This window comes from Triturus cristatus, chromosome 7 (genome assembly GCF_964204655.1).
Source record: "Triturus cristatus chromosome 7, aTriCri1.1, whole genome shotgun sequence".
In the NCBI taxonomy this organism is placed as follows: domain Eukaryota; kingdom Metazoa; phylum Chordata; class Amphibia; order Caudata; family Salamandridae; genus Triturus; species Triturus cristatus.
The window spans coordinates 1,614,072,228-1,614,099,887 of NC_140590.1; the positions used below are offsets into that span (position 1 = coordinate 1,614,072,228).

General features: G+C 46.5%; 1 protein-coding gene across 2 annotated transcripts in view; it reads left to right on the forward strand.

Annotated features, from left to right (window-relative positions):
• The first annotated feature begins 2,148 nt into the window (after positions 1-2,148).
• DUSP15 (dual specificity phosphatase 15) overlaps positions 2,149-27,660 on the forward strand; it is an 84,852-nt gene continuing 59,340 nt past the window's right edge. For both annotated transcript variants that reach the window (XM_085619509.1, XM_085619510.1), the window contains exons 1-4: positions 2,149-2,854; positions 4,848-4,881; positions 17,183-17,265; positions 17,381-17,430. In XM_085619509.1, coding sequence (XP_085475635.1) covers positions 2,834-2,854; positions 4,848-4,881; positions 17,183-17,265; positions 17,381-17,430 — 188 coding nt within the window. In that variant the 5' untranslated portion in view covers positions 2,149-2,833. The remainder of the gene's footprint in view (positions 2,855-4,847; positions 4,882-17,182; positions 17,266-17,380; positions 17,431-27,660) is intronic.

Here is a 27,660-nt window from a genome sequence, read left to right on the forward strand (position 1 = left end):
TAATGCACTTTATTTCTTATAAAAGCGAGTTAGTGCTGGATGCATCATAGTGCTTTCTTTATTATTATAATGGTGCGCCATGCTGCATAGCATTCACGCTGATATGCAGCATGGCTTACAATCATTGCCAAAGTCGGAAATGACCTTGCTGTACAGTATGAGCAAAAGGCAATGGCATAGCAATAACCTCAGAGGTGACACCTTTGGCTTTTGCCAATGCTTGTTATGTTTTGGCACAACACCCCTGTGATTCGGGGCAAATCAGTTAATCACCCCCAAGCATGGCAAAAAATCACACAGAGAAAGCAATTGTGCCCATGTCCATATCTTAGTGAAAATACAATTGGAAACCGATAACATCTGCTCTTACAATAAAAGCGATAACATCTGCTCTCACAAACATCCGTTTCAAAGGAGAAAAGGGCTTCTTAAAAGTGTGTGTGACATGCTAAAACGTAAGTACAAATAGAAAGAGGTTCAACAAGGACAAAAGGGAAGAAGAAAAGATAAAAGTAGAGCCTCAAACACAGCGTGATCAGTGGAAGGACAGCAATCAAGCTGAATCAATCAGTACTTGGTCCATGCTCCAACTGAAAGAAGAGGAAGTGAAGCCCGCACGTGCTGACCAATTAGAAGGTAAGAAATAAGAGTAACAATAAAGCCAACGAATGTTAAGAAATTGGTGGCTGCAAGCCGCTTGTTGTATACGATATCTCTTGTAGAAGAAAGCGCGTGCGCTGTTGTAGGCGAGATCTAAAAAGAAAAGTGGGAGATTTTGAAAAACAAAGCTGGAGATTGATTTTCCCCAATAGTTTCTATTGAAGCAAAGACAATTTCTGGCTGGAAACAGACAAAACAAAGCAATTTTGAACTTCAAAAATTGGGAATATCCTGCACGAATCAAATCTATTGGCATGTATGTAATTGCAGTATGTCCGCCAGCAAACTTCCTGCCAGCTGCAGATCTATTACTTTTTTTCTGAAAATCAAACAATTTTAGGTGTCTCCCATTTCTAAATCAGGAGTTGGTCTGGTAAGTGGCCTAGGGGCTGTGCCGGCAAGAAGATTGCTGACAGCGGTGCTTAATCTGAGCCGGTGGTTTCTGGTGCTGGGTACTGTCACTTTATCGTCAACGCCGGCAGTTACGACAGCCTGCCACATGGTGGCCCTGTTTGGCTAATTTTGTAATGTACAATAATTCAATAAAGTTTAATAATTAATTCAATATACATTAAAATTACTAATTGCTGCCACTCAAAGCTGTAAGAATAGCTTGAGCAGCAGGTGCTAGTCATTTTCTATGTATCTTAAAAGTCTGAATTGTCACACTTGTAAGAGTGTGATGGTTAGTTGTGTTTGTACTGTCACTGGCAACACTGGTGAGGGCAAAGGGTGGTGCAAGCTGCGGTGGCTTTCTGACAAAGGCCCTGGCCCACTTATGGTTGTTTTTTTTTTTGTTTTACCAATTAAGCAGTGGCTGGCAGCCCTTCGCGTCGTACATGCTTCTAGACCCGTGACTTGGTAGATAACCAGGGCACCTCTGCAAGCTTTCTTTTGTAAGCAAAACGCTTTTACAGACACAGGTGAGAATAACCGGAAGTTGTGTGGTATCACCCGGCTAACTCTAGTACCACCGCTGCATCTCGTGGTAATATCGGAGATGGTGTATTTATCATACCAGCCACTCTTTAGCGCCAAACAAAGGGGCGGGGTGATTTTACCAGTGGAAATAGTGAAGGGGGGGTGGGGTGGGGGGGGGTGCTTGCATTGAACCAGGTTCTGTTTGCAGGGCCGTGCTTATGTGGTTCAGGGGTCCTAGAACAGCTGGGCCAGGGTCGCTGAAGGACACGTACCCGGGGCCCTCCAGTCCCAGACCGGTCATGATGGTTCTGACCGGAAACCGGGAGCCCAGACCTTGACATTGCTCGATTGGAGGGGGGATGCGTAATTTGTTCTGGCCCCGAAATCCCAGGTAACTTGGTAAGTGATTCGCTTCGGGCGCGCGTGGAGTGACTCTGGGAGCCCTGCAACGGGACACACCTGGGCGAAGTTGCCAAACCTCTCTCCGGATTATGAGCACATAGCTGCGGCTGGGTGGAGTTCACTTCTTTTTTTTCCCGTAAATGAAAGTTAATGACCTGCGAAGAAGGGTTCGGAAAGCCCAGAGGAGTCCACTGTGCGCGTGTGGGGCAGGAGCCCCGGGGCAGAAAGGGAGAGCTCGTAGTCTCGGAACAGAACACCTCGGCTGCTACCAAGACCCCCGCCCCCTCTTTCTGGACACGAGAACCGGGGACTGAAGGCCCTCCACCGTATCCCAGCAGCGACCCCTCCATCAGGGTGGCAGACGCTAGCCACCAGATGCACTGCCAGGGCCCCCTCCCACACCTGAGCGCCTGGCACTGGCGACCCTCTTCTAGATAACAGGGTCAGCATCTTTAGACGGGCACCAGAGCCGAGTGCTACTAGTCGCCACTGGATACCAAGGCCCGCCTCCATCTGGTTGCTAGGGCCGGGTTCACCGGACCCCCCCCCCCCCCCCCCCCACCCCACGTGCTGAAAAGACTAGCCTCAGACGATGCACCGCATGACCTTGGACCAGGCACTAGGTACCTTCCCGTGGACACCAGGACGTGCCTCGCCCCCTAGGGACGCGGACCAGGTCATGGGAGGCTGTCACTTATCCCTCTGCTCTGAGTGAAGAACCAGCAAACCCGAGAAACAACCTGGTGGGGAAGGTAACACAGCCGTGAGCTGAGCGGCGCAGGATACGAAACCAGGACCCCCTCCTCTTCATCATCATCTTCCTCCTCTTCCCTCCTCTGGGGCGTTGACCATGGGCAACGGCATGAACAAGGTAAGCTGGTATGATCGCGGACTCCCGCCAGGAGGGCATGATGGGTAGAGGTGGGCGAGCCACTAACGGCTCGAGCCAGGTCCCAGCCAGATGCTTGGCTCTGGCTGAGCTCGAGATCCCCTTGGAACCTCGAGCCCAACTAGAGGTGAGCGTTCGTGGGAAGAGCCAATGTGTGCCGGTGCCTGCAGATGCCAAACATGCAGCATGGGCAACCAGGTTCAAATTCCAGCCTCGGCTCAGCATCCTGTGAATCTCCTGTGCTGGAAAAAAAACGTGTCATATAGTTTGTGTCTGTTGTGAGGTGTTGATATGTCCTTAGGCTGAATTGCATAGTCTGACACTGAGAAATCTGGGATCCATCTGGCTTCCCAGCGTGGCCAAAATGTGTGATCCTAAGCAATTTTTTTAAATTAACCAAGCCCAATTTTTTTGTTCATTATCATATATGACAGCACCTTCAAATGTGTGAGGTGCGTGTGTGTGCTGTAAAACCTCTCTTGTGTTTGATTTAATAACCTATACTTTGACTCCATCCATAATAAGAATTTAGGGCCCATATAGGGCAGTGCTTAATTTGAGTACATGTTTTCTGGTGCTCCACGCCGGTACTAATTTACAGATCACCACAACCGCAGTTAATTAATAATTCAATCTACTTTAAAATGACTATTACATGCTGCCCAAGCCATTCTTATAGCTTTGGGGGCCTGAAATAGTCTGAATTGTCACACTTGTAGGAGTGTTATGGTTAGTAGTTGTGTTGTTACTGTCATCAGCAGCGCTGGCAGGGCAGTGGGTGGTGCAAGCCGCAGTGGGCTCCTGACGAGAGCCCTGGCACTTATGCTTTTTACAAATTAAACACTGCGTGTGGTATTGCGACCCAGAGGAGGAGCATGTGTACGGTGTTGAATTCTGACAGGATTTTGTTCTGGGAGTCTCACTCTTACAAGCTCACACCTATCAGGTAAATAGCGTTGCACTTTCAGAGAGTTTTGTGTTAGTGGCGGGCTCCGACAGTGGTTGGTGTTTTGAGGGATTGCACCAAATAGAGCTGTGTTTCGAGAGATGTAGTTTTAGCACTTTTATTGTGGTATGTGTGAGGGGGTGCGCCCTCAAGTGTAGGTCGAGCATTTCCCCCCAGGTGTAAGGAGGGGTGCACTCTAACAGTCGTTTGTGGAGTTGGACTCTCGAGGTATGTGTGGGTGCCTTTAAGATGGCACCTCCATGTAGAAGTGTTGCACCAAGTTATCACGCTGAGAGGTGTGTGTGGATGCTGTTGCACTTTAGAGGGCATGTTTATGTGTTGGGCGGCTGGGTACTCCTACAGAAGAGGTATAGTAAGGACTGCCCTCTCAGAAGAGGTTCAAAGGTGGGATGCACACTTAGAAAGGCGCATGGGAGGAGGTAGTAGCCTCACAGAGGAGGTGGGAGGTTTGTTGGGGGCAGTGCTTAATTTATAAAAAACATAAGTGCCAGAGCCCTCGTCAGGAGGCCACAGCAGTTTGCACCACACATCGCCACTGCACTTACACAACTACTAACCATCACACTGCTACACATGTGACGATTCAGACTGTTCGAGGCAGCCAAAGCTTTATGAATGGCTTGGGTGGCAGATATTAGTTGTTTTCAATGTATATTTAATTAATAAACAACTGTTTTTTCTGTCATCTTTTAATTACACAAACATCGCCACCATGTGGCAGTGGTCATAAGTGCAGGTTCTGGCAATTAAGTGCCGGTGTCGTGTCCCGGAAACCACCGGCTCAAATTAAGCACTGGTTAGGGGTGAGGGACCGATCCGTCACAGAAGACATGGAGAGGTTTGTGGGATTCGGGAGGTGGTCCTTACAGAGGAAGTGTGTCAGACTGTGGGATCGGGGGCCGATTCTTCACAGAGGAGATGGGGAGGTTTATGTTGGGTGGTAGGGTCAGGGTGATCCCCACAGAGGAAGTGTGTCTGACTACTCTGTTTTGCTTCCTTTATTTGCAGATTCTCCCCAGTCTTTACCTTGGAAGTCTTGTAGGTGAGTAGTATAAAGTTCTACTAGGTGAGTACAGAGGAACTATGATGCGAGAGTACTGGGTTATAATGATAAGAGTACTGAGGAGCTTTCATAGGAGAGTTTTGAGGATGCCAGGTAGGAGAGTACCTATGAGCTCTGATAGTAAAGAAACGAGAGGCTGTGATAGGAAAGTACCGAGGAGCACTGATAGGAGAGTACATAGAGCTCTGGTAGGGGAGTAACAAGGAGCCCTGATAGGAGAGTACCGAGGAGGACTGGTAGGAGAGTACATAGAGCTCTGGTAGGGGAGTAACAAGGAGCCCTGATAGGAGAGTACCGAGGAGGTCTGGTAGGAGTGTACAGAAAGCTCTGGTAGGGGAGTAACAAGGAGCTCTGATAGGAGAGTACCGAGGAGGACTGGTAGGAGAGTACATAGAGTTCTGGTAGGGGGAGTAACGAGGAGCTCCGATAGGAGAGTACCGAGGAGGACTGTGTAGTGACTTAGTCCAGACGTGTAGAGGATTTTTAGATGTTTATTTGTAGTTGGTTACAAGTCATCCAATTCAATCCATTACAAGATAGTCAAGACCAATCATAGACCCCACCCGGAGCAGCCAGGGTGGTGCTCAGCCCTTCTCAACTGACATCTCTGGCTCCCAACATTCTGCACTACATCATAGGATGAACATTCCACTGGCAAAGCAAGAGATGCAATGCATAACAACAAAGCCAGGATATGACATATCCCGTTTTCTTCCATATAAAACAATGAAGAAAGAAAAGAGAACAAAAAGATAGAAGAAACACAAAGAGTACATCAGAAACCCCGCAAACCATTGAGAAAACAGAACAACTAAAAGAAGAAGCGAAAACATAAGTGAAGAAAACAGAAAAGAAAGACACAAGGTGACAAAAGGTGACAATACCATCCCCTTTTCCTCACAACAACAATAACGAAAAGAGAAAATACAAAGCGACTACCTCAAGATATACCTACTGGCCAGGCATGCATAGGAAGAGACAAGTCAAAGCACAACACAATGACCTACAGACCAAAAGCAGACACTAACAAGAGTAGGAGAAACAAAAACTCCAATGCAAAAAAGACATCACGTTAAGAGAAAGACAGAGAAGAACAAGGAAAATAAAATAAAAACCAGAATCCACAGATGACACCAGTAAAATATATCAAAAGGAAAACTGAGCTGTAAAGGGAAATGATGAGACAATCTAAGATAAATCACACAAAATTCCCATTACATTAAAATCTCATTAAAATGTCAAATACAACCTGTGTAGTGTAAACAAATGAGACGAGAGGTGTTCGTGTATGGGCAACTAGTGTGGAGCTTCCACACTGTGCACTAAAGCAACATAAAAGTTAGCTTATCAGGTAGGAACCCGAGTACATGGGTAGGAACCCGTGACAGTGTGCACTGAAAAGAAAGAAATACCCTGGAGGTAATTTCTTGTGCGCTGAGCAGATGTGAATGTAACCCATGTGAGACACCTCATGAAAAGGCAAACATGATGTGCACCATAAAAATGGGAATGTAACCCATATAAGACACCTCATGTAGAGGTCAATATTGTGCACTAGTAGAAGGACAAAACCCTTGCGATACTCCTCGAGTGAAGGTACAGAGATTGTGCACTGTGTGGTAAGGTAAAAATTGTGCACTTTGTGACCGTATTATAACACTAGAGATAATAAACACTGCTCACTAGAAACAGTAAAAAAAAAAAAAGGTCAAAAACTTGACTTGTCACGCTATTAAAAGGTCACTGAGCAGTTTAAGAAAACAGAGTTAACCACAACACAGGAGGTTGAAACACTGTAAAACTGTAACCGGAATGAATCACTGTAAACTGTAATAAATGATACTTTAAAAATTGGCATACATGTAGAAACACACACATATATCATGAATACAATAGCAGGTGATTGGATTTAAAATAGAGTCACAGAATATAACAAACAGGGACAGACTGAATGGCTGGTACGTATTAAAACATAAAGTTGTGGAGATGCGTGTAAATATGTTTCAACTGTCTGGGCCTATATAGTGCCTTCCGCAAGACTTTAATTAATTAGAAGACCTTTTTAAATATAGAATATAGTATAAAATACGGTGTAAATTGACAAATATTCTGTTTGGATTAACAGCCTTGTAATACGCAGTCTGGTGGTATGAATGTTCGCTTGTTCTAAAACATGCATTAATGTCTTCAACAAAACCATACATAGTAGGTGGGACATTCAGTGGCCAAATGCAAGATGACGTGTCCTCTACGCAGGATAATGTTTGGAGGCCCCATAAATTACATCAGTGTAAATACTCTACCATTGGGGTTCCACAATCTCGCATATACTCCAAACAACATATATTCAGTCCAGGCCTTACTTCCTCCTTCTCTTTTTTACCATGGTTACATGTAAGCAAACAAAGACTAAATCTCCCAGAATGCACTGCTTTATTCAATGGAAAGACGGAATACACAGGATTCTGCACACATGGAAAGGGGTGACAACTAGGCCTGGGCGGTGAATTCCGCTCCGTTTGCAGAAACGCCGCAGAGAGGAGTTTTTTCCTTGCTCACACTCACCAACGTTAAGTTGACAAGCACAAAAAATCTAATACTAGACCAACTCCCAGCGAGATTTCTCAATGTGGGGTCAGGACCACTCGCGTTGAGAAACCATCCGTTCATGTTGAGGAAGCTGCAGTTCGAATAGAAAATCTACTTGAGCGGCAGAAAGAAGCAGCGCCCTCTTGAGCTGCGCATGGTGCCGTTCTTGCTGATTTTTCACTGCAGGGTAAACACCAACGGAGCGACCTAATGCACTCCACCGCCGCCCAGGTCTAGTGACAACAGTGCCAAGGAAAAGGGTGTTCTGCTCACACCTCGGAAAAATCCTTGGTTGACAAACGCATTGTTTAAAGATGAATCTGGAAAATGTGTTGCATCAGTAGCACTGTCCAAAAGTTAACAAAATGTAAAGGTCATTTTGAAGGGCGGTCCTGTTATCCCCAAATGCCTTTTCTGAAAATGAAAGCAATGTGGTGTTCTTTAAAATTATAATAGGCCACTAACTCTTACTAAAATCATGATGGAATTTAAATTTTCCCATGCCTGTTTTTTTTTAAGGTTTCTCCCCATATTTTACAAACAGTGCCATTAATGTAGTTCATTTAAAGCACATTGTTCTAGTAACTTTGATCAAAACATGATGTGGTTTAAAGAGGTTTTTTTCTAGGGACAGTTGGCAATATCCACTTTACTGGGTAACAGGTATTGAAGTTTTCTGCATGCACAGTAACCGGTACTGCTGTCTTCTGCATGCACAGTAACCGGTACTGCTGTCTTCTGCATGCACAGTAACCAGTACTGCTGTCTTCTGCATGCACAGTAACCGGTACTGCTGTCTTCTATATGCAAAGTAACCGGTACTGCTGTCTTCTGCATGCACAGTAACCGGTACGGCTGCATTCTGTATACTCCGTAACAGTATTTATTGCTAACTTGCACAAGTCCAATAACCGGTTAGGCCTATTTTTACCTCCCTGACATCAGATATTCACTCATCCGCATTTCATGTTCTCCCTCTCATGTACACTCTGACATTGTCTCACATACATACACAATCAGTAACTGCCTCCTACTGTTTCTCACTCTCATTCACTCTACCATCCACTGTCGCGCACTCACCCTTTTTTAATAGGACACTGTCTCACACTCATTGCCAATCACACAAGGTCACCCAGAGGCAGGGATGTTTCCATACACAGCAAAACACACAAGATGATGGACGGAATGTTGCACATTGGCAAAACATTCACCGCCAGTCACAGATCTGGCTTTAATCCATCGTTATTTTGCTCACCACGCCACCCCAGTTCAGAAATGGTCATATGCAAATCAGTCTTGACCCTGTGCCTCATGGGAACAGTCCAGCCCGAACTACCAAGCCAAGTCTTCCCTGGACCGGAATCAAGCATCCTAGGACCGGTTTCGGGGTTTCACCCCTCTTCAGCCAGGATAGCTTGACTCCAGTGGCGTAGTGAGCACGGGACCCACGTCTGGGCATACCCTTCCCACATAGGGCAAACAGCAAAACACACAAGACGATGGACAGAATGTTGCACATTGGCAAAACATTCACCCCCAGTCACAGATCTGGCTTTAATCCATCGTTATTTTGCTCACCACGCCACCCCAGTTCAGACATGGCCATATGCAAATCAGTCTTGACCCTGTGCCTCATGGGAACAGTCCAGCCCGAACTGCCAAGCCATGTCTTCCCTGGACCGGAATCAAGCATCCTAGGACCGGTTTCGGGGTTTCACCCCTCTTCAGCCAGGATAGCTTGACTCCAGTGGCGTAGTGAGTTTCTATACACACACTGCCACAGCCTCACCCTCGCACACCGCCAGCCACGCTGCCCCACGAGGTGTCATACCGTCTCTCACGCACTAACTCTCTCACTGACTCACTGTCCCTCATCCTTAGTTTTCCTGACCACCGTGGCATGGGGATCACCTTAATCCTTGATGTATACCCATCAGTAGCGCAGCAAGGGTGCCATGGGCCCCAGTCCAAGCAAGCCAAAGGGCCAGAGTAACTGATGGCAGAGGAGTAAAATACAGCAATAATCAGGAGTCAGTGGGCCCCTTACACCTCTGGGCCCCGGTGCCACTGCACCTACAGCAGCAGCATTGATAGCGACATCTCTTATGCCCATTGTGGGACATCAACTGAATGCAATTCCTTAAAAGTGGAGACCTCCTTCTAGAAGGAGTATGTGTAGCCTATTCTATAGCTCCTTCTGTGAAGAAAGCCACGTCGCACCGTATCTTGATGCCATAAGCAGGGCAGGATTGGGAATCCAAATCAGCCCTGGCAAAATTTGTCAGACCAGCCCCTGTACGCTGCATAGCAAGTGCTGTGGGCAAGCCTGACCACTCAAACAGGGGGTATTTTCAGAAATAATGGTGCTTTCTACAACATATTTGTCATTATATATTCAATTGTATTAGCTTTTAAAGCATAGTATATGATGACCTTACTGTGAACCAGGATACAAAAATCTTTACTGGGGCTCTTCAATGATTGCCTCACTATTACCCCCAACAGTGCCTCTCATCTCCCCATAGCCATCACATGTATTTTATTTTCTTTATAGCGCCTTGCATACCAGTATAGGGTGTCGGAACACTTTACATCACACACACACATACAGAGACAATGAATCATACATATGTCAATCAGTGTATAGACAATGTTACATAGGGAAAGTGGACTGCAAGGTGTAGGATTCACGTGTCATCCACACTGATAGGCATTTATTAAGATTGCTTGGTCTGGAGAATCACAAACTCAGGATTCAGAACATAACGCAGTGGTTAGAGTTGCCGTTAGTAACAAGAATGTATTTCTACCCAAACAAACCTTTTTTTAGCAACATCAGGATAATAAATGACTGAGAAAAAAACATAACTTTCTAACCTGTACTATGCAGCTTGCATGCAACTCTTTAATGGCAGTTCATAGCTCACTGTGCTAGATTACGATGGTAACTTATGAACTGCACAGCAACAAAAGAATCTCTGTGACAAAAGCAGTAACACACTGAGTTATGCACATAAAATACTGTTCTTTGATATGCATGTACATGTTCTTTGCAGCAGGCATATTAACCCTCTGTGCTACTTTATGATGGGTTAAAACTACTACAAGACAAAACTCACATCTCTCTCCAGCAGGTACATCAATCATCGGAGTTATCTTGACACTTTTATTGTTGCCTGAAAATTGCTGAGTATACAAGAAACTTTGCAGTGTTTGTAAAACTGCTGCGAAACCAGCCCCCACTAACAAAACAGGCCGCCACCCTCCCAGGCTCACGGGAAACGCCTGATGCATGGTATGGCCAGTCCGACCCAGCAGCTACAGAGCCAAACTACAGAAAAACCACACTGGAGTGTCTCTCACAGCTTTAACTATCTAGCTGACATCTGCTAATATATTCACGTCATGTGGGCTGCTCTCTGGCCTTACTACTTTCAGGTGTTCTCTATACCTGACCATTCCATCTGCTGTGCAATCATCTGTGCCAGAAGCTACTGGTGAGAAAAGGGCACACACACATCTACAGACGCATTAGATTCATGGGGCCGTATGACTGAAAGTTTTGCATATGCAAATAGCTCTTCTGCATGCCTTTAAGGAACTTTTTGCACCATTCCTTTCCATAGAAAGGCTGGTTTTGCACTTTGCATATTTTGCACTTGTGCAACTGTAAAATGCACACAGCGTGAAAAAGGCTTTCTATGTAACTGAAAGGTGCCCAAATGTCGCCCATGAATGATGCATGAGTCTGTTACTCATGCAAAACTCCTTGCATTCGAATCAGATGGATAGCACATGCGCCCAGCCACCCAGCCGTACCAGCCCCTCATGCCCTTAATAATAAGGGGCCAGCCATAGGCGCCCCATGTGCCCAACCCACCAGAATCCTGCCATGTGTATGCCATATAATCAACTAAAAGGAAGAGCCTTGTGTAAGACATGCCCTGTGTCCAGTTTATCACCTCCCTGTCTTCTTTATCTCATGTGTCTTCCCAATCAGATTTCCTCCCCTGCCTTGGGTACTCCATATGCCCAGCCAACCACAGGCCTCTCATGGGATTTCAAGTGCCAGGATCTTCTGAGCACTGACGTGAATATCATTAAGGCCCAGAAGCATGTAAGAGATGATTCAGCTTGTCCTTCTATTATTAGGAAACAGGTTGAACGAGTCACAATGAAAACAATTATTCCAAGTTTGCTGCAATTACCTGTCACACTTGCAATAACAGTCCTCGCCGCGTGCCCTGCTCTGTCTGCTTTTTAATAATATGAGAAATCCCTGCCCACTCCCTGAGAAGGCCAACACCCACTACCCCAGGCAGTGTCCTTAAAACTGGTTTTTAATGAATGCCAAGGCTGATTGCTCAGCCTCAGCACCAGCATGCTGAAAAATTAAAGTCTGTGCCAGCTAGACACAGGATGTAGCATGCACTATCAGAGGCCATGGCCGTGGCCTTGGGAGGCTCGCAACTCTCCCGGCACCGTATGGTATACTGGGGTGTTTGTTATGCCAAAAGAACAATTGATAGCCTGAATGCTGAGCAATGTCAAACATTCACCCCCAAGTCAGAGATCTGGGTTAAATCCATCGTTCTTTTGCTCACCATGCCACCCCAGTTTAGACCTGGCAATATGCAAATCAGTCTTGACCCTGCTCCCCATGGGAACAGTCCAGCCCGAACTGCCAGGCCAGATCCTCCCTGGACTGAAAACAAGCCTCCTGGGATTGGTTTCGGGGCTTCACCCTTGACCAGCCAGGCTAGCTTGACTCCAGTGGCACCGAGGGCACGGGACCCACGTCTGGCCATACCTATGCCACTCGGGGTGACAAATGCAAAAAGAACAATTGATGGACAGAATGCTGATCAATGTCAAACATTCACCATAGTACAGAGATCTGGGCCTAAATCCATTGTTATTTTACTCCACATGCCATTCCAGTATAGATAGATGCCTGTCCCATCCTTACCCCTAAAGCATTTGCCCAGGAAGACCAGTGTTGTTCTCAGCTAAACCAGGATAAGTGGATGCACCCTCCTTTGGAGTTGATCCACCTGCTGCCAATAGGAGAATCTCGGAATGGATAAACTATTCCTAGATCTAATCATCCCCGCGAATACAGGTATACAAAAAAAAAAAAGAAGTTGTCCCCATGGTACTCCCCCCATCTCAGAGCTCTTAAAAGAAACTGCAGGATGGCCAAAAGGGAATAGAGAACGGATTAGGGGGACCTCAAAAAAATAAAATATCAGGAATCAGGCTTTGCTTATTATAAAGAAATTAGATCTGCCTAGGCCTCCTATTATGAAACTAGAATTGATGAAGCTGCCAATGTCCCTAAGAAGATGTTTTAAATTATCAAAGCACTGCTGAAACCTTCCTTCAATGGACCACCCTCTGAACCTTCTAACGATAGGTGAAATGTTCTGGCATCCTTCTCCAATACCAAAATATCAGACATTTACCTCTCCTTTCAAGAGGTGGAGGAAATCCCAAACTCCATATCCCCTACTAATAGTAACCAGATTACCTCTCTCCCCCTGGCTGAATTTCCCCCTTTTACTTTGGAAAACTTTAAACCACTTTTTAGTAAAATTAAATTTGGATCCTCACTTGATATCCCCCCACCAAAAATCTTGTCCTCTGAGCAGAAATCATTTTCCCCATACTTTCAGAGTTGGACATCCTTTCTGTTTAGAAGGAATTGATCCCTCAGCCATGGAAGCACGCCATGGTTAAAGCCATCCTCAAAAACCCTAATCTTGACTCTGCATGCCGGGGATTTTTGTCTAATTTGCCTGCTTCCAGGCATTAGTAAAGTAGCAGAAAAATATGTTTATTGGCATCTGTCTGATTTTATCGAGGGCAACTCCCTCCTAGACCATACTCAAACTGGTTTTCAGCCAAAACACAGCACTGAAACTGCTATTTTGAGAGTGGTGGAGGATGCCAAAAAGAGACTAGATCAAGGAGGTACCGACTGTTATTATACTCCTTGACCTTAGCGTGGCTTTGACATCGTTGACCATACTACACTCTTCGATAAGATTCGCAAGGGTGGTGTTGTAGGAAAATACCTGATCTGGCTTAACTCTTTCCTGAAGGATAGATCCTTCCAGGTTTTTGATGAGCCTTGCTCCTCAGAGAACCTTCTGGTTACTTGTGGAATTCCGCAAGGGTCATTGCTTAGTCCCACACTGTTCAACATATATTTGCAACCTCTGGCGGGGACAGTAAATGCCTTCCGGATATCCATAGTTTTGTACGTGGATGACACCCAGCTGCTCTTCTAGCTCACCCATGACTTGGACCCAGCAGTTCCCGCTCTGGGGCCATGTCTCGAGAGTGTAGCCAGCTGGAAGAATAAATCCTGTCTCAAGTTGAGCAGAGCCAAGACCGAGCGTATGACCGTCGGGAACAATCTCCTTTTGACAACAGTCTTTGGGCAGGTCTCCACCCCCTCCTGCCACCAAAAAGGCAATAAATAGTCTGTGGGGTTTGGTTGGATAAAGCCATTTGCATGGAAACACAGGCCACCAAACTATCAACCAGTTGCTTCGGAATCTTGCGTGTGCTACTCAAGATTCTGTCCCTGCTCTCTCAGTCTTCGAAGAGGCTTGTAAAACAGGAACTGATTCGCTCCCACCTAGATTACACCAACTCGTTCTACATAGGGCCCCCCAAGGCAGTTACGCGAAAATTACAAGTTGGACAGAATGCTGCTGCCCGCATGTTGATCCCAAGGTTTCAGTAAGCCAGACAAGGTTTGGTGGATCTCCACTGGCTGCCAGTGGCTCAAAGAATTGAAATAAAACGCCCTGTGCACTGCACATAGAGCCTTACATGTGCGTGGTCCTCACATCCTATGCCAGTTTGTCATCCCCAACACCCCTAAAAGGCTACTAAGATCCCCCAACTCCCTCCCACCTGGCCACTGTTCCCATCATCAGAAAAGCCAGAAGTGGAGGACGTTTTTTTGTTTTGTTGTGGCCAAACTCTGTAAATCCCTCCCTTTAGCTATTCAGTCCGTGGACAATGAACTAAGTTTTGAAAAACGTCTTAAGACCTGGCTTTTTAAAAATTGATTCAACACAAAAAGTACTGGCACACTGTAGCAAACATTTATTATTATTCTGGAATGAGTGGAGGAAGTGTGCTTTATCACAAACCACCAATGCTCATTATATTATATAGAATCACCCCATCCAGAATGCTACACCTCTTCATCATCGAGGGTTTGTGTAGAGTTTTTCTATCTGTGGACTGACTTCACATTTCTTTCATTCTGACTTTACTGACTTATACAATTTTTAATTTTGTAGCATTCTGGATGGGGTGATTCTATATAATATAATGAGCATTGGTGGTTTGTGATAAAGCACACTTCCTCCACTCATTCCAGAATAATAATAAATGTTTGCTACAGTGTGCCAGTACTTTTTGTGTTGAATGGAGGGCGTTCTGGCACGTTTTCCCTCTCTGGCTCCTCTTTGACTGAATTTTTAAGAATTGAACCTTCACATGGCACCTCTAGTCTTTGTTTAACAGTTCCTTCTCAACTAGCGCTGGGATGCTCACATTTTCAATGTATATGTTAACATCAGTAAATCCTTTGTTGAATTAAATGACCGACTCACTAAAAGTAATACCCTACTAACATGCTTGGCTTCTTTGAAGATGCAATCCTGTCTTAAAACATGTGAAACTAAGTGGCACCAACAACTTATTGCAAGACTCTTAATTCAAACAGAATTATCTAAGTATGTAAATTGTATACCTTGCATTGCATTGTAGCACAGTTTATCTTCAAAAGGGTCATAAAAGCTACTTGTATCCTGTGGAAGGCATTATAAGATTCTACATTGATGAAATGTTAATTGACCCATTTCCGCTACTCTGTGAGCCACCTCCACAACTCTGTGTTGTAATACGTATTGTCCTTTCTGTTTACCCCTCTTATTTCCATTTTGTGACTTCACTTTAAATCCAATTCACCAGATATTGGGCCCGATTCACAGAACTAACTCAATACAAAATCCTAAACTTACTTTTGGTATTCACAGAAGTTAGGATTTTGTCTTAAGTTTGTCTTAAGACAAAATTAAGACAGACTTAAGACAGACTTAAGACAGACTTAAGACAGACTTAAGACAGACGTAAGACAGACCTAAGACAGACCTAAGACAGACTTAAGTTAGGATTTTGTCTTAAGTCTGTCTTACGTCTGTCTTATGTTTGTCTTAAAACAAACTTAAGACAAAATCCTAACTTCTGTGAATACCAAAAGTAGTAAGTTTAGGATTTTGTCTTAAGTTAGTTCTGTGAATTGGCCCCATTGTCCTCCTGCTATTTAGGTATTTATTGCTATAATTGCCTATGTGGAGTTATAAAAATATTTTTTTACTAAATAAATTCTTTGTCATCTTGTAAAACATATCAACTACCTCGATCCTAAACACATGTATTTTTTTTAGGTATACTGTCGGCCTTTTATCTAAAGAGTATGGTTGTCTGTTACAGCTTCCTAGTGCTTCTGTCTGTGCTAGAACATCTGGCTGGAGTAGCCCTCCTTTATAGCAGTCATCTTTGCTTCTTCTTTGTCCAAACCAATACAGAGCCATGTGTGAACAAGGCCACGGTGGACATCCATTTGAAGGGAATGTGGTGATTTCCAAGCAGCCTTTCCCTATAAATGTAAATGACTGTTCTTACCCAGACCTACCAGCCTTTCACAGAAGTTAGCCTCTAGTAACATTTTTCATTTCCTCTATGGGACAGTAACGACAACTTCACAATTTTTCATTTATTCTCCCAAACGCCTTAAAGGCAATTTATCACATATTTTGGCTGTCTCCATAGTGTTATATAGGGCTGAACATATTGCAGAACAGTACATTGGGGGTCCATTATCACCTGTCCCTGGGGGTTAGTTAATGTTTGACAGGTTTCTCTGCCACAAATGTGGTTGAGAACCCTGTCCACCAAACCTACGTTCTTCCTCCTCTCAGGCAAACAGATGTGTTTCGGCTGGTGGAGCCCAGCAGGCTCTGTAAGCAGAACCCTTAGACCAGGGTTCTCCAAAGGCGGTTCTGGGGGGCCGGATCCATGCCAAATTTTATCATATCCCCATTTAGATAAATTAAGTTATCTTAAAAATCTGGCATGGATCCACCCGTCCAGGACTGACTTTGGAGAACACTGCCTTACATTGACGGCCCTACAAATTTCGGGTCGTCGTCCTAAATAACGCAGATCATCCACCCTATATAGGGTGGATATTCTGCTATACTGTTTATCCTATCCGGGACTGCTAGAAAAAGAAAGGCTATCATGAACAGAAAAAAGATAAAAATGACCCCCAAATCATGGGAGGAAATTTCCAGAACATGCCGTGCCATTTTCTCATGCTTTTCGAAACACACTCCCAGTCTGGGAGCTTCTTTTTGAAAAAGAGAAAGGTTTGCCGAGGAGCTACATGGAACACGGTGGCCGCTCAGCAAATGTAGAGTGCCTTCAGAGGAGCCAGAATGGAGGTTGTATCTATGAAGGCACAGAGTTCACTGCCAGGCAGGTGAGGTCACTGAATATTTTGGGCTGTAGCCTGCCACAGCTGTGGAGTACATGCCTCCCCTGGCAGAACGGAGAACAGCGCAACAGACCTTAGCTGACCTCTTCTGTTTCATATCCACAGATTCGAAGGACTGGACGCAGCTCAGGCGGAATGGAATCACACACATCATCTCTGTCCTGGGGAAGCCCCAGCCTCTACTCCAGGTATGCGCCCTTGTATCCCCTGTATGACTAAGACTGAATCTCATCTCAAAGATGTTCTGTCAGCATCTTTTTACCACACAACCTTATCACATGTCACTTTTTCTTTCATTTCCAGGAGTTTACATACCTCTTTATTCCTCTGCCAGACTCACCTGAGATCAGCATGTGAGTACAGTTGCAAGTCATGTGTCAGTATCTGATTGTGGAAAAGAATGGGAATTAGAACACTGCAATGTGGAGCACTCCATTGAATACAATGGAGTTCTCCATGCTTCTACGGGCCTGTAAAGGTCTGCAGAGCAACATTCCAAAGTTGTTTGAACAAAGGCCTCTTGGAGACGGAGGGGACTTCAATCCCCTCAGCCTCTGTTTTATTTGTTAAGACATTCTGCCCTCTAGTGGCATAATGTTCTAATAGCCTTATAGCCCTTCGTAGCTGGGATATACAGGCTATTAAAGTCCCGCTCCCTTGTTAAAGACCCTCGCCGAACGCTGGAGCGGGCCTTTAATAGTCGGTATAGCCCGCTACGGCAGGCTATACCGGCTATATTAGTACATTGGAATGTTGGGAGCTCCATTGAAGACAATGGAGTGCTCCGGGCTTCTAATGGCCGGTAGAAGCCCGGAGTTCCAACATTCCAATGTTTGTTCACAGCTGTTGCTGTGAACAAAACCCTTATGGGGCCCGAGGGGATTTGAATTCCTTCAGGCTCAGTGAGGCTTTTGTTTTATTTATTAGAACATTCTGCCCTCTAGTAGTCGAATGTTCTAATAGCCTTATAGCCTGCCATAGAAGGCCTATACCGGCCATTAAAGGCCCTCTCCCTTGTTAAAGGCCCTCGCCTTGGGCCTTTAACGCTACAGCTGGTCTTTAATCGCCGGTATAGACTGCTACGGTGGGCTATAAGGCTGTAGGGGATAATGGACACAGCTGATTCTGAGGAGGAAAGAGAGACATAACCAGAGGCAATAACTGACATAGATACCATATCACAGGTGTATAAATTATACATGGAGGGTCTAGTGATATGGTTTATAGATAGAGGAAGATGCATGGATAATAATGAAAAGAATATGCAGATTATGAGCTATATAGCTAGGGAACTGACAAATAACTATAGCCGTTGTGAATGTACATATGCTTTTTATAGTAAATTGTATGTATTTGACAGCTTTTGTGTTGTATATATTATGACTTCCACTTCTGGGCACTATTGAGGCCTTCTCCCTGTGTCCTTGGCCAGTCAGTGTTCTCTAGGCAGTATCTGTGGTTGGTATCGTCATCTACAATCAGCGTCCCATGGTGTCAGGAGTTGTACTACTGAATATCAACACCAACAATATCGAGATAGGAGAATATCAAGAGACAAAATATTGAAAAGTAAATGCATATAAGGAAGTATAGATTTACTAATCCTAATTCCATATCTACTTACCTTGAAGATATATATTCAGAGTAGGTACATTCATGTGGAGTCAGGAACAGAGAGTCAAAACTTACCTGTCGACATTTTTTGAAATATTTTGTCCTTGATGTTCTATGCCACTGACATTGTGAGTTCGATATTTAGGGTGCGTACCGGTCTCATGTACTATGACATTTCAACTGGATTACCAAGTTACTCCCACTGTACACTTAACTATGCAAGTAGCCAAATCACACTTCAGCTTGTGATGGAGAGTGACATATAGATACTTTATGGCATAAGTTAATAACTTAATAAACATGTTTATGTTTTTCTGTCAAAAAGAGATTATTCAGTGTGCTGGCCCCTTGGTGGCTGAGAATCTTTAAAATACAAGTTCGCAAGTCAAGTTACAAAAAACCCAGAATCGTAAAGTAGGCAGGGAAAACCCTCTATGTCAAAGATTAAGCTTTTAGGGTGCCCAAGTGCTAGTTCTCAAATTAAAAAAGTTTCAGTATCCAAAATTGGGGCACCTGGATATACTTTTTTGGTGTCCAGATCACTAAAACCAGCTCAGAAGGGATCAGGCATAGAGACAACTGGTGTCAAAGTTAATGCAGGTGGACTAGTGGTGCTGAGGTTAGTCTAGCCTCCACAGTTAGGCCATCAGGAGAATCAGAGTGTGTGGGGGCCTCTCTCAGAACTGACTCTCACAGTCAGGATGTTCAGTGGGCAGGGGCACCTGTGGGATTTGTTACCATGAATCAGTGGTAAATTTGTAAAAAACATAAGTGCGAGGTCTCTTGTTAGGAGGCAGCTTGTACCAGCCCATTTCTCGTGTTAGCATCGCCTAAAACAGAACAAACTACTAACTATGAAAGTGGTGAGGAAGTGGGGGGTAATGGCCAGAGCTGCTGACTTCGGAGCTGCGGAACCAGGTTTGAGTCTCATCTTGTGATTCTGGGCAAATCCCTTAATCTCGCAGTGCCTACCATCAATGAATGGGTCCTTAACTGGTGCTCAAAAGCGCTGGTGTTCATGATTAAGTGCTGGTGCTGAGCACCGGAACCCATGGCTCAAATTAAGCACTGCCCTGAATGCATCCATCAGCTTACCAGTTGGAAGTGGGATTGAGACATAGGATCTAACCACAGTTAGTGAAACCTCCAGAACTGCTAAGGCTCCAGTGAGGTGTAAAGTGGTCCCAGAATCAAATAAACCGACAGCAGTTGACAGGTGAATACCTCAAGACCTAGGTTATGGAGGAATAAACCTACGTGTATGCCTCGGAGGGCTCTCCAACTACACTGAAGATCAAATAATGACACACAAGAATATTGTATCCACTACATCAAACTTACCACTGCTTTTCTAAGGCAAATCTAGGTAACATTATGTGGAGTTTAGGAGTAAATATATATTAACGTTCACAATGTAATAGTAGACTTTGTAGTGGATGTGTTTGTTTCCTAAGCTGAAATTTTAGACTGAGATATAGTGATGTACAGCTGTCTTGGAGGCTTGCAGCGTGGTGCCAGCCCCCACATATTCAGACTGCGTATGAAGCTGGTCAGGGATAACGCTGGTTCGCCGCACCCATAATCCTGGAATTTCCATTGCAGGTCCTTAATGACTCCGTGTTATCCATTTAGTTATGGCCAGCTAAACTGCAGGGACCTCAGGGCTCCTGGGTTGCTAACTTCGTCAAGATGACCTCCTCGCAGTTTTCAGTTCACTCCTCCTTTCTCTTGTAAGTGGACAGGTGCCTGGTCTTCTCCACACTGGGCAGTACAGCTTCCATTTTCTCCAGGGCAGATCGAATCAGCGCCGTTTCCCACATCCTAGGCCTGGTTGTGGCCTTGAGGGGAAACAGAAACACACAAAGCCCTGGCTGTTAATGGTATACTCGATGGGCTGGCACACAGAGCTTCCTCCAGAAAGACAGGTGAAATATCAACTTAGGGGCATCAGTATTCAATTCAGGATTACCAAATAGGCAAAGTAGGCACCGGCCTATGGGCCCCACTCCTTTTTGGGTCCCCGCCACAACGGATCAAAATAATATTGATCTTAAAAGTAAATTTACCATCAAGCTTTCTTAAATTTTGTTTCCAAAAGACAGAAAAAAAGAATCACCTCAAAGAAACGAAAACTGTACATTAAAGACTCTATAGAGAAAATACTGTATTAATGTAATGTCCCCATGAACAACTTAAAGTACATAAACCAGAGACATCAGATTCACATAACAGTTTGTCTCTTAAAAGCTAATCTTCTGGCAGCTGTCAAGTTTGTAAAAAAATCCAGTGCATTGGGTATTAGGAGATAATTTGCGAGGGGGGGGCCTGATATTTCGACTGCTTAGGCCGGGCCTCCACAGGGTTTAATCCGGCACTGTCAGTATTCATCTTCCGGTGGGGTACCAGTGGTAACGCAGGTCAAACTAAGAATCAAGCTATCTTTGAAATTTCAGCTCTCCCCCAGTCTGGAATAAGTGCATCGTCCTTGGCATTTTCCCCATGGGGCCATCCCTGGCTTTTACAGAGCAGGGAACAGAACTGCGACCACATCATCAAAGCATGTGTACTGGAAGTCAGAGGCCCTACTCTGTGCAGCGGGACAACAAACAGTGGGGAGTGATGCCCGTGTACTGTTGTTAGGAATGATGTTCTGAGCTGACATTGTGTGGATTTAACTACGGACACCTTCATGGTCCCAGGGCCAAGCCCCAGGAACAGCAAGCAGGCTGCCAGATTCACAAGCACAACACACCAACATGTAGAGCACAGCTTTCCAAACTTTTCATCTTGGTGACACACTTTTTGGAGAGACATCATTTTGGGACACAGTAAGGCAGTGTAGCGAGCGAGCGTGGCGAGCGAGCCCGAACCGCCCAAGAGAGCTTCGGAGGGGCTCTCCCCCCGGAGAAAAGTTTGAAAACAAAGTGGACAAATGGTGCATTTTCAAGCAAATTTGAGAACACAGCAAGGTTAATAAAGCAATAGTGAGTCTGTTCTAACAAAGACAGTGACTGGCAAAACTAGGTGTAAGGTTAGGTTTGTGCCTGAAGCAAGAATATAATCATGCACACATTGACACATGCCCCAGGGATTTAGGGAACAAAAAGGGCGGGTGCACGCACTGCCAACCCTTCCAACCATGCACAAAGTCCGCCTGCTGCCTTGCTGAATATGAGTTATACAAAAATCCGTTCAGGAAGGGGAAATTGTGAGTGGTAAAACAATCATGCAACTTATCAGCTGGTCTCTGCGCATTAAACTCAGATGGGACCGCTCTCCGTTTCTAAGTGCTGTAATAAACAGGCAATATAATTACCAATGTTTTGGAAGTAGGGAATGGTGAGTAAATCTTGCTGTAATTCTGACTGATGTTTTCAGTCACAGAAAGACACTGCACCAAGAATGTCCTGAAAACCTGACTTCACCCCATTTCCTAGTGAGATTTCTAAGTGAAGCAGGATAAAGTGCTATGAATTTTCCTGATTAACCATGGACCATTCTCTTGTGGGAAACCTGTAACAATGTCGAGTGAGTGACAGAGTAACACGACTAAACAGCATTATGTACAGTTGAATACCACATTCTTCATAAGTCATAGCGCTTCTTTCCAATAAAAAGTCTTATTATAGTAATAATAGTTCCTTCCAGCATGCAGGACCCCCTAACAATGCCAGCAAGGGCGTACAATAGAAGATACATTGAATGGTTCATTGCATGAGAAAAAGAGAAATGTACAAACAATCTACTAATATCTCCTTAATAAAGGTCTGTACAAGTTTTCTTATTTTAAAATGGGAGCAACAATGTTAAACTATTAATGGCTCACAATAAACTATCACATCTGAAATCATAAAAACTGAATTCCATCCCCTGGCGATGCTCGCAAACAAAACAAACTCACCATAGTGACCTGGCTGTCAACCGAAGCCTTCACTTAAGAATACTCCAGAAAACAGAGGGGTATTACAAGACAGCCCCACAAGCTCTACCCCTGACATCCTCATCCAAATCCAAGAGGAAAAATGCTTCTTTGGTACACAACTTAAGACCAAAGGATTGACATCACCCAAGCAGGCAAATAACATAAAATGCATTCTGAAAAATGATATGGGCGAAACCAATAAAACTGATGGCAACATTCAGAACATGAACATACACTAGTAATGCACTTACAGGAGAAGGAAAGTACTCTATGAACCAAAGATGTTATCGCGTTAATCGTTCTAAAAGCACCAACATGTCGAAAGTTACAAAAAAGGCCACACATTTGTGGGGGAGGGGGCAGGGCTAGAGCAAAAAAAACGGTGCCCTCTCTCTATCTCTCTCTCTCTCTGTCTCCCTCTGTGTCACTCACTCTGTCTGTCTCCCTCTCTCTCTAACTGTCTCCCTCCCTCTCTCTCCCTCCCTCTCTTTCTCTCTGTCTCCCTCTGTCTCCCTACCTCCCTCTGTCTCCCTCTATCTGTCTCCCTCACTCTGTCTCCCTCCCTCTGTCGCCCTCCTCCCTCTGTCTGTCTCCCTCTGTCTGTCTCCCTCCCTTTGTCTGTCGCCATCTGTCTCCCGCTCTCTGTCTCCCTCTCTCTGTCTCCCTCTGTTTCCGTCCCTCTGTCTTTCTCCCTCTGTCTCCCTCCCTCTCCCTCTGTCTGTCTCCCTCTGGCTCACTCACTCTGTCTCCCTCTCTCTGTCTCCTTCTCTCTCTGTCTCCCTCCCTCTCTGTCTCCCTCCCTCGCTCTCCCTCTTTCTGTCTCCTTCTATCTGTCTCCCCCTCCCTCTCTCTGTCTACCCCGGACTCCATCCCTCTGTCTCCCTTCCTCTGTCTTCCTTACTCTCTGTCTCCCACGGTTTCCCTCTCTCTCTGTCTCCCTTCCTCTGTCTGTCTCCGTCTTTCTCCCTCTGTCTGTCTCCCTCCCTCTGTCTCCCTCCCTCCCTCTGTCTGTCTCCCTCACTCTGTCGCCCTCCTCCCTCTGTCTGTCTCCCTCCCTCAGTCTGTCTCCCTCTGTCTGTTGCCATCTGTCCCCCACTCTCTGTCTCCCTCTGTCTGTCTCCCTCTGTTTCCGTCCCTCTGTTTCCGTCCCTCTGTCTCCCTCCTTCTGTCTCCCTCCCTCTCCCTCTCTCCCTCCCTCTGTCTCCCTCTGTCTCCCTCTGCCTGTCTCCCTCTGTCTCTCTTCTCTGTCGCTCTCCCTCTGTATCTCTCCCTCTGTCTCCCTCTCTGTCTCCCTCTCTGTCTCCCTCTCTGTCTCCCCCACGCTGTCTCCCTCTCTCTCTGTCTCCCTCTCCCTCTGTCTCTCTCCTCTGTCTCTCTCCCTCTGTATCTCTCTCTCCGTCTCTCCCTCTCTGTCTCCCTCTCTCTGTCTCCCTCTCTCTGTCTCCCTCTCTCTCTGTCTCCCTCTCTCTGTGTCCCTCCCTCTGTCTGTCTCCCTCTCCTTCCCTCTGTCTTACCTGACTCCCTCCCTCTGTCTCCCTCTTCCTTCCTCCCTCTGTCTCCCTCTCTCTGTCTCCCTCTGCCTCCCTCCCTCTGTCTCCCTCTGCCTCCCTCACCCGCTGTCTCCCTCTCTCTCTCCCTCTGTCTCCCTCCGTCTCCCTCTCTGTCTCTCTGCCTCTCTGTCTGTCTCAGTCTCTGCCTCTATCTGTCTGTCCCTGTCCCTGCCTCTATCTGTCTGTCTGTCCCTGTCTCTGTCTGTCCCTGTCTGTCACTGTCTCCCTCCCTCTGTCTCCCTCTCCGTCTCTCTGTCTCTGTCTGTCTCTGCCTCTATCTGTCTGCCCCTGTCTCTGTCTGTCTCTGTCTCTATTTCTGTCTGTCTGTCTCCCTCCCTCTCTCTGTATCCCTCCCTGTCTCTCTATCTGTCTCTCTCGCTCCCTCTCTCTCTCTCTGTCTCCCTCTGTCTCACTCACTCTGTCTGTCTCCCTCTCTCTCTCTCTGTCTCCCTCTTTCTGCCTCCCTCTGTCTCCCTCCCTCTCTCCCCCTCTGTCTGTCTCCGTCTGTCTCCCTCTTGTCTGTCTCCCTCCATCTGTCTCCCTCTATCTGTCTCCCTCCCTCTGTCTCCATCCCTCTGTCGCCCTCCTCCCTCTGTCTCCCTCCCTCTGTCTCCCTCCCTCTGTCTGTCGCCCTCTGTCTCCGTCCCTCTGTTTCTTTCCCTCTGTTTCCTTCCCTCTGTTTCCTTCCCTCTGTCTACGTCCCTCTGTCTCTCTCTCTGTCTCTCTCTCTCTCCCTCTGTCCCCCTCTGTCTGTATCCCTCTCTCTCTGTCTCCCTCTCTCTCTGTCTCCCTCTCTCTCTTTCCCTCTCCCTCCCTCTGTCTCCCTCCCTCTGTCTGTCTCCCTCCCCTTCCCACTGTCTCCCCCTGACTCCCTCCCTCTGTCTCCCTCTGCCTCCCTCCCTCTGTCTCCCTCTCTCTGTCTCCCTCTCTCTGTCTCCCTCTCTCTCTGTCTCCCTCCCTCTCCCTTCCCTCTGTCACCCTCTGCCTCCCTCTCTCTCTCCCACTGTCTCCCTCTCCCTCTCTTTGCCTCTCTGTCTCTGTCTGTCTCAGTCTCTGCCTCTATCTGTCTGTCCCTGTCCCTGCCTCTATCTGTCTGTCTGTCTCTGACTCTGTCTGTCCCTGTCTCCCTCCCTCTGTCTCCCTCTCTGTCTCTGTCTGTCTCTGCCTCTATCTGTCTGCCCCTGTCCCTGTCTCTGTCTGTCTCTGTTTCTGTCTGTCTCTGTCTCCCTCCCTCTCTCTGTCTCCCTCCCTGTCTTTCTCTGTCTCCCTCCCTCCCTCTCTCTCTCTCTCTCCCTCTCGCTCCCTTTCTCTCTCTCTCTCTGTCTCCCTCTGTCTCACTCCCTTTCTCTCTCTCGTTCTTCCTCTCTCTGCCTCCCTCTGTCTCCCTCTGTCTCCTTCCCTCTGTCTCCGTCTGTCTCCCTCTTGTCTGTCTCCCTCCGTCTATCTCCCTCTTGTCTGTCTCCCTCCATCTGTCTCCCTCTATCTGTCTCCCTCCCTCCCTCTGTCTCCATCCCTCTGTCACCCTCCTCCCTCTGTCTCCCTCCCTCTGTCTCCCTCCCTCTGTCTGTCGCCCTCTGTCTGTCGCCCTCTGTCTCCGTCCCTCTGTCTCCCTCCCTCTGTCTCCCTCCCTCTGTCTCCCTCTCTCTCTGTCTCCTCTGTCTCCCTCCCTCTCTCTCCCTCTGTCTGTCTCTGTCTGTCTCCCTCTTGTCTATCTCCCTCCATCTGTCTCCCTCCATCTGTCTCCCTCTATCTGTCTCCCTCTATCTGTCTCCCTCTATCTGTCTCCATCCCTCTGTCGCCCACCTCCCTCTATCTGTCTCCCTCTGTCTGTCTCCCTCCCTCTGTCTCTCTCCCTCTGTCTGCCGCCCTCTGTCTGTCACCCTCTGTCTCCCTCTCTCTGTCTCCCTCTCTCTGTCTCCGTCCCTCTGTTTTCTTTCCTCTGTCTCCATCCCTCTGTCTGCCTCCCTCTGTCTCCCTCCCTCTGTCTCCCTCTCTCTCTCTCTCTCCCTCTGTCTCCCTCTGCCTGTCTCCCTCTGGCTCACTCACTCTGTCTCCCTCTCTCTGTCTCCTTCTCTCAGTGTCTCCCTCTCTCTCTGTCTCCCCCCTTTGTCTCCCTCCCTGTCTCCCTCTGTCTCCCTCTCCCTCGCTCTGTCTACCCCGGACTCCATCCCTCTGTCTCCCTCCCTCTGTCTCCCTTTCTCTCTGTCTCCCACGGTTTCCCTCTCTCTCTGTCTCCCTTCCTCTGTCTGTCTCCATCTGTCTCCCTCTGTCTGTCTCCCTCCCTCTGTCTCCCTCTGTCTCCCTTCCTCCCTCTGTCTGTCTCCCTCCCTCTGTCGCCCTCCTCCCTGTCAGTCTCCCTCTGTCTGTCGCCCTCTGTCTCCCTCTCTCTGTCTCCCTCCCTCTGTCTCCCTCTGTCTGTCTCTGTTTCCACCTTCTGTCCCCCTCCCTCTGGTTCCCTCCCTCTGTCGCCCTCCACCCTCTGTCTGTCTCCCTCTCTCTGTCGCCCTCTGTCTGTCGCCCTCTGCCTCTCTCTCTGTCTCCCTCTCTCTGTCTCTCTCTGTCTCCCTCCTTCTGTCTCCCTCCCTCTGTCTCCCTCCCTCCGTCTCCCTCTGTCTGTCACCCTCTGTCACCTCACCCCAGCTTTCAGGGCACACACACAGCCGCACCCGAGCACTTCACAGGTCTTTAAAAGACCATTTACTTGTTAACGAGGCTTTGTTGTGAATCACCCGGCCCCCATAGAGCAGAGTGTCTAGGAATGCCTCTTAATTAGCAGCAGTTATGTGCTAAGTGCCCGCGACACACCGAAAGCTCTGATGTAGAGCAATCACTATTTTGTGCAGCATTAACCTCTATCTCCACAGGACAGCGTTCGCTCTCCACCAGTCTTCCAGCTACAGATCATGGGCCAGATGTACGACCGTGAGTGTTTGCGACTCGTAATTTTCATTTTTTGCAACTCGCAAATTACAAGTAGCAAACACTGATGTACAACAGTGTCTGAGACACTGTTTGCGAAATTCCCAAATGGGTCGCAAAGGACCTGCCTTATTAATGTTCATGAGGCAGAATATCAAATAAGAATATTGTGGAACGCTAATATTGAGGACACAAATGGAGGGACAAAATATTGACAGGTAAGTGTGTAAAGATTTATTATAGTTAACTCCACATCTAGGTTGCTTGACGACATATATATCTTTAAGCTACCTAGATGTGGGGTTAAGAATAGTGAATCCATGCTTCCCTATATGCAGTTACCCTTTGAAATGTTTTGTGCCCTGATGTTTAGTGTGCCACGATATTCTTATACTTGATATTCAAGAGTACAATCCTGGTGTGTAAGGCCAGCAGGACTTTTGTCTGCTAGAGGTACAGATAAAAAAGCCTTTACCCTTAAAACCGTAATCTTCTGGAACCAAACATAATTCTGCCAACAGGCTGGAGAGAGGGGCTAGTGTGCTCCTTCAAACCTCCGAACATCAGTAAAACCATGG